This window comes from Eurypyga helias, unplaced genomic scaffold (assembly GCF_000690775.1).
Source record: "Eurypyga helias isolate BGI_N326 unplaced genomic scaffold, ASM69077v1 scaffold7005, whole genome shotgun sequence".
Classification (NCBI taxonomy): domain Eukaryota; kingdom Metazoa; phylum Chordata; class Aves; order Eurypygiformes; family Eurypygidae; genus Eurypyga; species Eurypyga helias.
The window spans coordinates 39,290-52,317 of NW_010250767.1; the positions used below are offsets into that span (position 1 = coordinate 39,290).

Sequence of the window (13,028 nt, forward strand, 5' to 3'; positions counted from 1 at the left end):
GTATCTACATGTCTGTTTTAATATCTCCTAGAGGAAATTAATGGTGAACATTATTTCTAGGCAGGTTCTTATCTGCAGTAATACAATCTTCAGCATATTTCAGGGTATGCTAAATTACTTCATGTTCCTAAAGCTAAGAAGAGCTAATTAATGTATTATGGAGCTGAATGTGTAGATGTTGCTTTTGTTACTGTTCATGCTGGTACTTGAGGCAGGGAAAAATGACCATATGAAAATCAGTGGGAATTTTTTCTATAAATCTATCATAAATTACAAAAGGGTGAGGGCAAATAGCTTTGTCCTCTGTGACAGTAATTTTAACAGTAGATCCCAGTATGGCCAGAGGCCAAAAAATACAGCCAGGCATTCAGTTACCTAAACACAGCTGGGCATTAAGAATTACATTTCACTGTCTGTATGAAATGCCTTCGTGCAATACAAATATATATACCTGTATTGGTTGCAAGGATAATAGTAGAATGTACTTGATAGTGGCAGAATTGTTCATTCAGCTACAAAAGCCTGTCCTGTAATCCTTCTGAGATTAATGAGGCATCAACTGGAATTTGTAAAGTTTTGCTCTAGTAAATGGTATCATTATGTTAGTGTCAGCAATATAATTTTCACTTTGATTTACAAACTATTCCTCAGACAGTATGTTCTGAGCATGGAGTCCAATACAAAGTAAAATTTTACACCAATTTCAGAAGAAAAAAAAAATCCATATAGATAATAATTTGAAGCTGTTTAATCTTAACAAAGAAGGTATTTTAAATGAGATATACTTAAAAATTCACATCTATCTTGCAAGTTAACTTTTCACCAGTTAGTCAAATGATGCAATAGGCCGAATAAAAGCTTCTAATCAATACACTAACCGATCATTACACAGCTCTTTTACCATGTAATATTCTTGTCTGTGGTGTTGGTCTGGCATCAACACAAACAGTGTTTATAGAATTAAATCATATGACAGAGGTATCAAATTCAGATACCATAGATATTAGAAAAGTATCACAGAAAAACAGAAAAGCAATTTAAAATTAAGAACGCAGGAAAAAAGATTTTGTTCAACCAGATGTGTTTAAGGAATATTTTCCATCAAACACAGGTTTAATAAACTGCTGTTCTACTCACCAGGAATTCCACAAGACTTATAATAACACATCTGATTTATTTCTGCAGGGGTTTAACTTTTGTAATGCAGTGCAAATTTATTTAGTAATCTACAAGCCGCCAGAGGGTAGCTTTATCATAGAAAATAGAATATTAATCAATTTGTGATAGCTTTCAAAATATGCTCATTTTGACACAGTCCTTTTTAAAATAAAATTAATGCTTTCCAGAAAATCACATTTTTTTACCTTAAGAATTTCCTCTTTTTGCTGGGGTTTTTGTTTATCAGATTCATCCAACAGTATTTCAGCACGATACATCCAAGTTGTAACATTAGCTACATTCTGATCAAAAGCGTCCATGTGCTTTTGATATTCCTGTATGTGGAAAAGGTAAATACTGCATACAAAAAAAGTAATCAGAACTGAAATAACAGCCATAAGTTTGCCAACTGTGGCAGACATGCATACATTATGAAATTAAGCTTGTTTATTTTACAGGAGCAGTTTATTAACTGCTTGTTTTGTGAAAGATAGAATCTGTTATTTGTTTTCTCTCACTTTATATGTTTCTTTACAAATTTCTTTTAAAAGACATTCTGAGAGACAGAGAAGCTTCCAAAGTGGCAGGCAGGAGGGTGATAAAGTCACAGCAAGATGCAGGTGTCAGCAGCTCAGCCAGACTGCTGAGAGGAATGGGAAGATGACAGCCAGGCCTACTGCAGGTGGAAAGAAGAGTTTCCCAAAAAACAGGTAGGGAACTCATTTCGGAAAACCACTTAAGTTGATCGAAACTCAGATGGTAACAAGGATGCACTTGTGAAGTCACAGTCAAGAGTAAGGGCTTTGTATATAAAATTCTTATTTATATTTCATCTAACTTCTCTGCTTTGAGATGCTGCTTTCTAAAAAACTATTCCAGTTTATGTTCTGATAAAACTTTATTTCTCTCCTTAATTTAAAAACACGTTGTCTTTTGGTGAGCTCACTGAAATGAGGCCTATGTACATCTATACAATACATATGTGTACCACACACCTGAGATCTAAGATTTTACTAGTTCTTTTGGCCCTCACATTTATGTACCCTTATTTTACCTTGTTCTAAAATCAGTAAAAAAACACCTCCTCTTACACCTTTTTATCGTAGGTTGTAGTAAATACTAACAAAAGAATCCAAAGAAAGAAAAGGAGAAAGTAGAGGAATATGTAGCTATACCAGTCTATAAACCCCATTGTACATTTCTTATAATCATTTCCACACTGAGCACCTACATCATACTTACTGAAATGCTAAAGTTTTCTAGATAGAATAGACACAATCAGATGCTTTCACTTGTATACTGCATACAGCCAATGAAGCCCTGTAGTGATGCTGTATACCCATCACAGAAGCAGTCGTAATGTAGCCACACAGTCTCTAGTGGAGCTCTAAGAGATCAAGGTCTGAAAAGTCATGATAAAGACTAACACAACCTTAGGAATCACTTCAGTTTCTCTGGGTTTAAACTGCATTCCCATGCTCTCAACAACAGAAACAGCATACAACATTTCCCAAAGCATTCTGTCAGACCAATGATTAAGACCATTAATTAATTTTTAGAATTAACTTTAAAGGAAAATATAGTTATGTGACTATCAGCACTTCAAAGCAGCTGGGGCTGAGGCTCCTGAATGTGTATTAAATGTGCATTAGGGATTTTAGTTTTGACTGGGCTTAATCTGGTCCCCTTAAGTAATTATCCTCACCAAAACATGCACTAGATAACTATGCAAAGGAGAATCATGCAGTTCTGAAAGACCAAATCATAGTCCTTGGACACATTAGATGTGCACCAAGAGCAGAGCTCCTGATTTAGTTTTCTGAAATGAATCTACTTCACCCACACCAAAACTATGCTGTGGACCAAACCAAAATGTAAGTAGGGACTTAATTCCCTAGTGTACTATTCCAAATAAAAATACTGATGTAGCTAAATGCAGATGGTTGTTGGTATTAATTCAAAGACTTATTTGACTATTTCTTTCACTTGATTCATATTCAAGTAGGGGAGAAACTGCATTTCATTCATTGACCAAAAAAAACCCCAAAACACTATAGGAATCACTGAGGCAGACAGGAATGGGAAGCACTACTAATCAAGACTCCAAAAAACCATCACTCTGTAAGCAGGTAGATTCTTAAAATATACATAATATACTAAACAGCAGTCAGATTGTCCGCTTATCTATGTATTCAACAAGTGTAGTCAAGGGCACTAGAAAAAGCGCTCCTGTAAGGTTGAGCACCAACATTTTCTCTATGTGAACAAATACCTTTTCCTTACCATTAAGAGATTCAACCATTCCTCCGCGCGTGAAGTTACTGCTATCCAATTACTGTTCAATAGGCTGAGTTTATCCTCCACTAGACTTTCCTTTCCTTTCAGCACTGTCTTCAAATTCTCTCCTAAATCACTGATGCTCTTAAGATGGACCTGGTGTTTCTCAATCTCTTTCCGTGTTGCCTACATGAGCAGAATAATAAAAATAAATAAATAATCAGGAAATGAAAAGTTCTCCACACTAAGAACATAAAAAAATTAACACAGTCAGTTAGTTCATACTGGAACACACTTGCTTCCTATAGGAAGGGAAAGCATTCTGTTAAGAACAGTAAGTAAAAAGTAAATTGTTCCTCTTTATCTTTGATAAAACTATAAATGTTCTTCATATTCTCACAACTGGTTTTGGTAATAGTTTCATTTTTGAAAGTATGAACTGTATTTCATTCCAGTGTTCAAAATATAACGTTATTACTTAATTATTAAACAAGAATCCACATTTTACAATATTTATACTGAGAAGTTTAAAGTTACTTTACATATAATAAAATGTCATAGTTATCATGTAGCACATAAAGCTTACATAATAAATGGACCAATAATAAAGCATCGTGATGACATCTTAAGACTTACAGAACTCTGCTGACAATAATCTCATCAAATATTTTAATATTCCTTTAATATTTTTCATTGCAAACTTTTTCAGCAGAAACCATGCTCTTCTTCCTTGTTCGCTTTCTTGTTTCTTAACTGTGGAAGTGCACCTTTTAATTCTGGTCACTTGGGATTTCACTTTGCAACTAAAATACTAAAATAAGCTATTATCCATGGCATCTTTAGGCTTGAATGAATAAAATACATGTGCAGGGCTACCTGATCAGATTTTCGCCATCTCTACCCACTATTCTTACCTTATATAAATAAATATAAATGATATGTCAGGTCACATAATTTAATCATTTTCATGTCTTAATAGTTGTTGCAACATGCAAGAAGTCTAACAAAAGTAGTAAACATCTACATATTTAGAGAACATGTAAAAAGGCAAGAATTTAATACTAAATACTGAGATGACACAATGCAGATTATAACAACCTCGCTGAATACTCAAGGACTGGCACAAATTTCTGAAATCTAATATCACATATAATCAGTTTTATGGTTTTATGGGAAAGATGTACCTGAGCTCTTAGTCACCTGATGTCAATGATCCAGACATATATGATGTCTGCTTTTAAAATAAAGCTTCAACTAGAAATGAAGTAATACAAACTGAACACAAACAGTTGGGAAAAAGTAAGAATCACTAGTCTCCAGAGACATGTATTTCTCGTAGATAACTTGAATACACTAATAGAAGAACCACTTCTAATCAAACCACAATCATGATTCTTCCATCTCAGATCAACACTATTACTACAGTGGAGCTACACATTTATCATCTCTATGCTATCACAACCCTCAGCGTCACATATCAGTATGATTTTGTTGGTAATGTGTTGTTAGATAAAGTAAAATTTTCTGTTTCTAATACAGTATAGAAATCTGGATTTTTGGTACAATACAATCTTCAATTTACTTGACATATGTTATGCTTAAAGCAACAGTTAGTTCCCTATGCTTAACAAAATTAATAAACTGATTTTGTAAAGTTATTTCACAGCAAAGATTTTACACTTGCACTTCATGTAAGTATGAGAAATTTTCTATATTCTACCAATTTTCTCAAACACAGAGGATTTGTAATAGAACCAAGACATGATTAATGCAAATAGTTAACTATAAACTACAAAATTCTAGAATTTGAAATGGAGAGTTTCAAATTTTAACAGGTTCTTGTCAGCTTAAAAAACCCCCAAACATGCCCTCTTCTAGCACAATTTTATCTGTTTCACAGTAGGTACAAAATCATAAATCAAAATAATCATAAAAAAGAAAAAGACATATAATATAATTCACCTCCAACTCAGATGGAAAATTTTGCTCTGTTTTATTACCTTTTCTGAACAATAAACCTGCATTTGGAAAAGATTTTCTGAAGCACATTTACTATGTGTTGACATTTTCTTTGTATTTTACATGTATGAAAACTCAGACCAGTCTCGGGCTATAAATATAAATATTAAGCACAACCAGAAATGTAAACACATGGATTGGATAATTAAATGTCTATTAAATAAAACTGCTCCCCAAAAGCCAGATGTATAATTCTCAATGTGTAACAGAAAGTGTAATGACGCTTTGCCTGATCTTGAATTGTTCCTTTCAAAGTAAAGAAATAAAGTAAACCAAAGACTAGGTGCACCTCTGGGCAATATGAATATTAACATTCTTAGGTATTAGCAAGCAAGAGACATAAATAACCAATGAGATAAGTAAACGATCACACTTCCCACCACCTTCTTAAAAAAAAAAAAAACACTGAGGCATCCAACACAAGGTCAAAATGAAAATGCCATCTTCCACAGTTTTTCAAATCTCAGTTATTAAAAAGTCTTACATATAAAGTCCTGGATGCAAGAAATGCCGTTGAAAACCTAGCAGGGTCTGTAAAGACAGTCAGATTCCGCACAGCGTTATCAACTAGTACTGCCTCTGTATGAGAATTTTTTCTCAGTTCTTTCACAACTTTGATAACGTTTGGTTTATTTTTTGAACATTTCTTCATTATATTTTTCAGCATTCATATGTAGATTTAAAAAATTCAACACCAATGAATGGTTAAGGAAATGTTCTGTTTGCCTTCACACTACCTGTGTACTGTGGATTACTCAGAAGTAATATTTGCAATTTGAACTTCTCTTAAAGAAATTAGTTAGGTGTCTCAGCTCTCATGGGTAGGATTACAGAATTAATCAGAAGCTGACATTATGGCCTTCTCAGTGGCTGATTATACATACTTATTTGTTTATTCACAGCACATATTTTATTTTTATTGTATTCTGGCCACTGACTATGAATCATTTGATGTAATTTTCAGATAATTTTCTTTTACCGATTTTACTGGTAGGAAATACGTTGCTAAATGTGTTAGCTAATGTAATTCTAAGTACTTCAAATCAACTTTATACTCACTGGTATCCTACACTGTGCTAAAATACAACATAAAAGCAATGGCAGACTCATATTGCTGTTAGCAGGTACTGATACAGAGGTTTGCCTGGTAATATCATCTGTCATTTCCTTTTTGAGACCATGGTTTCCCAGCAATCTAATTCTTCTCAGACCAGTTTCTGATTAAAAGACAAATAAACCCTGCAGTGGTCAATGTCTTCAATGATAAATATGTTCACTAAATCAGACTTCTAATTATAAACAGATTACTAATATACAATGTTTAATGAGTATCTTTCCACCCACATGCAATTTTTCTTATCTGTTATAACAGAACTTAATTCAAATGGAAAGATTTTGCTTGTCTCTACTGAGTAAAAAGGCAGGATTTACAGCCTTCAGTATATTGCCCACCTCATTTCACACAACTCAGCCAAGTTTCTGTTCCATCCTTAGAAAAATTCTAGACATGAAAAAATAACACACTTCCTGTCCAGATAAATCCTGTGTTTCATTAGTGGAATTTCCTACTCAAGATGGGAATTCCTTGTTATTTCTGGGTGTTTATTCCTTGTAGACAATGTTTGCTTGTATGATTTTTTTATTCTAACCCCTCTAATTATCTTTGAAGCCATCTAAGTTCTTTTCACTTTTAAGAAATCTTGGGTACTTAAAATGAATTAAGAATAAGTGCAGTAATAAGTGTAATTCCTTCCCTGTACGGTAAAGAAAAAAGATTATGAGCTCTCTGTTTAGTTATATTGACAACAGCACACATCCAATTTTGCTGAGTTCTTCTCTCTCCCTCCTCCATTTTCCATCATAGTTTTTCTGCAGACTTCCCTCACAATGGGAATCTGCTAGCCTTAATTCATCTCCCAGTGCATTTCATTAGATCAGTTACTGTCTTCTGCAGCCTACTTACCCAGGAAGTCCAAAGCTCAAAGCTGTGACATTAATCAGATACTGTGAGGCCCTGGTTCTGGGCACTGAATTATTGATGTACAATTTTTATGATGCCTTATTGAAAACCACATAGGAGTACCAGTATCATACTTATTTACGCAGACCTTACAAAAATTTTAAAATGTCCAGGATAATATACTGCAACTCCTGCCTCTTGGTGGCAACTGGTTCTTTAGGAAAAAATATACTCACTTCACATAATTCTGCAAATACATTTAGAAGGCTAGAATCTGCCAAATATACTATCTATTGGATTGCTCAAAATTAACTGCTTATATTCATATGAATATTGGTTTACATTTTCTAAAGATAATTTTAATAAAGGAATTCTGAAAACCACTCACTCAACGAGAGACAGCTACTCTTATCCAAAGTTGGGTTTATATTCTTATTTTAGTGATGCACTGACTGAAGAAGACTTGAGGTACTATATGAGGTTAGACTGCAGTGGAGGCTTTGGGCAGGATTTGAGGCGAACATACGCTTCTTACCAGTTTTTCCTGCAACACTTTATGTCCTTGTGAGAATTCACAATACTCAATGACGTTCTTTAAGATTAGTAGGTGGAGTGGTTCCCACGTGGCATACTTTTCATGTTAATATTTCTTATTTTAATTGGCTCTTCTTACCTTTTTTGATTGTCATAAGATAAAAATATGTTGTACTTGTTGTAGCAAGTGTAAGACATAACGAGGACTTCCCACTGTGTAACTGCACTGATCATCAGGCTTTAGGTTTTAATTATGCAACTTCTGTGTCATTAAGGTTCATATCTAACAATTAAATGATATTAAGAAAAAATCTTTCTATTTAAACTGCTGTGAAGCTATATAAATCTGGATTAACTTTCCGGAACACACATACAGGAATATACAGCATACATTTCTATTTCGGTAAAACTGTACTGTGTAGTTTAGCACCACCAAAGATGATTCTTATTTTCATCACTGGTTAAATGGACTGAGTAACTGGCAGGTTAGTTTGGAGGCATTAGAACCATATGATTATATAATCCTTCTCTTAAAAATCTGACAGTTGTCCTTTATTAGGGGTGTTAAGATCCCAATATCAATCAAAAGTAACAACAGGAAATGCACAGACTTAAAGAAAAGTACAAAGTGAAAATGAGAGAACATCAATCAGCAGTGTTATTTTTCGTGATCGAGGTTCTGATCTGAAAGTCAAAGCAGCAATAGTCAAAGCAGTAATTGTAACATAATAACAGCAAAAGTTGATGTGTATGTATTTTTGGATACTACTTTTAAAATATTGTCATTCTTAGAGACTGATCACAAAGATGTTGTAGACTTGTTTTTCTTGCTATTTGTTCATAGATCTTCAGTGCATTTCAAGGCTAAAGACATTTTATCAAGCTCAGAAGCTTGAAAGGGGCAGTTAAAGAAAAAAAAAACCAAACCCACAACCAAAAACCAAAACCACAAACCAAATTTTACTCAGTGCCTTTAATCCGCACGGTATTTAAAGAAAATAGTAAGGTTGCTTGTGTATTATTCATGATTACTTCTATAATGCATGGTGAAACTGGGAAAATGTTTAGAGAATTCATCCTGTTAAACAAAACAGAAGTGGTAAATTTTTAAAAAATAAACAATACTGTTTAAGGTTTTGTTTTTTTGTTTGTTTTGGTTGGTTTTGTTTTGTTAGTATATGGGTACACTTATCCAAAATGTTGCTATCTCCACATAATTATTTGAAATTTTGAAGCTTTAGGAAATGACAAGCATAGGCTTCTCTAAAACCCAGATTTTGGTATATGTGTACAATGATTGCTTGGTTTGTTGATTGGATTTTTGTTACATTTGCAGAATATAAAATAGATTAGCTAGTGTTGAATGATACCGCTGTAAGTCTTAACATCACACAGAGGTATTCAGTTTGATGTAGAACTCACATTCCTCAATGATACTGTAAGATGTTTATCTAAGCTGTGGCAAACGTAGTAATTTTGAGGAAGGTTTCGTTTTGGGTTTTACATTTTAACCAAAAACAAGAGTTCAAGGTGAAGTCTTACAGAGGTAAGAAGCCCCCAGAATGAAAACAAATGAGCTACAAAGCAAAAACGGTTGGAAAACAAATATCCCACCTCCTGGCTGCTATCTGAACATGTAGAATATATAGTGTTCTGACATCCTTAATCTTTCCTCCACTGGAGTTACACTGTTTATTACAGTCCTAATTCTGAGTAGAATGGGATGACTGAGAAAGAGATTTCTATTTACATGGATACTGGATGGGTAATTTATAGTACTCTCTGAAAAATGAAATGCTGACTTTAAATTCAACTCAGTGAAGATCACTGCAATATGAAGGTGAATTGTGCTACTGCTGTATGCAGAGACAAGACAGTTAAAATTTTTCTGAGCATTAATATTAGGGTGAGATAATGCCATAACAGTTACAAAATCCCACTAATTAAAACCCCAGAATTTTTATTCTCTTTATCAAGAAAGAAATCTAGCTCTGCTTAATATGCATAAACTGAGATATATAAGGGTACAGTGTGTGTAACATTTTACCTTGCCCCAGGCAATTTCAGCATCCAAATTGCTAGGCATCCCCTGCACAGCTGATCTCTTTGTCAATTCTGCATCTGTCGCTGCAAGCCATTCTGTCATAGCATTAATTTCTTTTCGTAGCTTCCGGGATAATTTCAAGCATTTCTCTAACTCTTGCTTTTTTTCTGTCACCTGCAGAAAGAAAACGTGTGATTTTTAACTCTTCAGTCAACAGTAAACAGGTTTAATGATTTTTATATACCATTTTCTCTGTCACTTTTCTGCAGAAGCTTAAGTTACAATTTCACAAGCCAACTTGCACCTCTAATATGGTTATGTCTTGCCGTAGTTTTCTCAGTATCTGCAATTTTTCTGCTAGAATGCAAATACCTACAAGAAAAATATGTGCCTAAAGACAAACTGTGTTGAGCTAGCAGCAGACCTGTGCAAGCCTCCTCCTCAGTTTTGAAGTCATGCATAACAAACTCATTTGAAACAACTGAATTAACAGGCTTTCCTCAAGACAGAAAATAGATGCCAAAACCCTTCAAAGAGTCTATTTTCATATAGATGGCCATATAGTGATATTGAATCCTCAATGGGGTTTTTCCAAGTAGCTACACTACATCGAAGAAAAAAAAAAAATCTCTGCCAAAGAATCCCCAAAATCTTGAAACATGAAAGTCACTGAATGATGTCACACTAAGGCAGCACAGCTAAGTAAGTTTTCCATTTCTCAGCAAAATTTTTTTTTTCTGTTTAAAACTCTTTATATGTAGGGATTTTGCACAGAAATTTGTAATCTTTTTTTTTTTCCAGAGCAAACTGAAAATTAAATTAAAAATCATCAGAGGTGTGTATCATTAGTAAATCCTTTCCACAGTTTAATAACATTTATTTGGGTCACTGCAGAACTACTCACATGTTTACATTACATTCTTTGATGAATTCTTTACTAAGCACTCTTGCCCCCCTCCCATACCTCATTAAAAATGTGTCCGCCACTCTTACATGATACACATTGTTCCCAGCAAGTAGTCAGACTCATAGCCATCCTGCAATAGGAATCCTTCTATTTTGGTTTTAATATGGTTTTTTTTTTTCTTTCATACAAAGGGTGAAAACCAAAGCATCCTCAAATTATACTGTCTGGCACTGACTAAAGATTAGGCATCTGTGTTCTAAATAAATCAAGCAAAGAAAGGTGAAACACACATCTTCTGAAGAAAGCAGAAGAGTAAATGAAGAGATCTCAGACACCAGGCAACTGGTAGTTACAAAATGAAAATTAATAAATTATGTTGTGGTAAAGTTTGAAAAAAGGCTGAATAAAGAGGGAGGATTAAAAGTGTTCAGTAGTTTGCTAATAGTTGAAAGAAATTACTCATTACCTTGCATTTCAGATTGTAACCACTGCTTTTTATCTATGTTTTTCTTAAACTGAAAAAAGTGTCTACAGTAGTGTCAGGTATCCAAAAATGGTATCAATATCTACTAAAACTATTTTGGGCTTCGACACTGTTTAAATACAAGTAGCAACACAATAATCAAATTGATTCCTAGCTCTACTGTCAAAGAGAGTTTGAGGTTTTAAAATGTAATAAGATGTTACAAGGTTAGGGTACATAGCTTTTGGTATCCCTGGGTAAACAGATCAGGTTTGCCCTGGGAATAAGTGATAAAATATCCCTGATCATATATTAATACTCCGTAGAGGCTTACTGCTAAAGTCTCAGAACATTTCTTTGTTACTGAATTAGCTTTATGTGCTTTTCTGTGTGCCCAATTTATTAAATGAGACCTCAGAATTTACAGGCACGCCAAGAGGTAAATCCCTGGGAAGAACCATAAAACTCAGCTTTTTAGAGCTTCATTCACACATGGAGCCAGGAATGCACGCATGTTTTCCACCTCTTTTTCTGATGAGTATTAATAGGTACTGTAAATAAGTATTTGCAGGTACTTAACAGCAATACAATGCACAGTGCGCTACCCTAAGTGTGACTGCTTGTGTAAGAGTCCTAAACACTTGTACACAATAACGTGAAGTTACTGATACATGCCCAAACGTAGAAAGAATATTTGCTTTGCTATGTACATCTCTACATTCTGTATATAATATCAATAATATTACAATATTTCCACATACATTGTATATATCCAAAGGTTATGGATTAATTATTTTCTGATTGTGCTTCAAATATAAAGATGTAATTCTAACGAAAACTAAGAAACAGTGCCCTCTAAAGGCCTTCTGTTTTGTACACACACAGCAAACACTATCTCATTGCATTTTCTCTGTATTTTAAAGATGTTTTAGCTATGAGTAGTAGTTTATTCGCAAGAATACTTGGATGTAATAAATAAGAGTCAAACAAGAAAATTTGATCTTTGAATCAAAAGAAATATATTTTACAGCTTTTCAGTCTTACAGCCAAAATTTGCTGTGCAGCAGTGCTATTTTGAGGAAAGACCTGGTCTTGTAAAAGCCACTACTGCATGAAGTGCCCTTAGGAGAGCAACAAGAACATTATTGCTGGTACTTTCTTTTAGAGTCCAACTCCCTGTTCTGATGAATTACCACAGAGAGATTTGACACAAGGAGGCTAGAGATCCTACCTCACAGCCACTCACAACTAACAAAATACCTAGGCTGTAATATGCTTTTGACCTGTATATATGTATACATTTTATATTATTATAATTTACATAATAATTTATACAATATTGTTATAATTTTTCTCTTAAAAAAACAAACCTTAAATCAATGCAATCAATAAGGGCTGATAATAGCTAACTGATTCTTCTAGTTCTATATCCTTTGTGACTCTCTCTAAAATGCTTAAATACCACGCTACATAAAAGTAAATGTGAGAAATTACATCTTCGACAAGAAAGCTAAACACAGCACTGTAGATTTTTGAGACACATTAATTTGCAATATGGCTCAGTTCAGATCACTAATGGCTTCCTAATGGCACATTTTTATCCCTTTATTAGTTAAGGGAGGTTTCCAATAACAATAGCACCTGTCTGCTGTTACGTTAAACATAA

At 33.9% G+C, this 13,028-nt stretch overlaps 1 protein-coding gene across 1 annotated transcript in view; it reads right to left on the reverse strand.

Moving 5' to 3' along the window:
• The window catches only part of LOC104509747 (dystrophin-like), a gene marked incomplete at its 5' end in the record, with an annotated part of 131,193 nt that overhangs the window by 36,590 nt on the left and 81,575 nt on the right, over window positions 1–13,028 (reverse strand). The window contains 3 exon segments of the mRNA XM_010151784.1: window positions 1,365–1,493; window positions 3,442–3,621; window positions 9,996–10,166. Of these exon segments, the coding sequence (XP_010150086.1) occupies window positions 1,365–1,493; window positions 3,442–3,621; window positions 9,996–10,166 (480 nt within the window).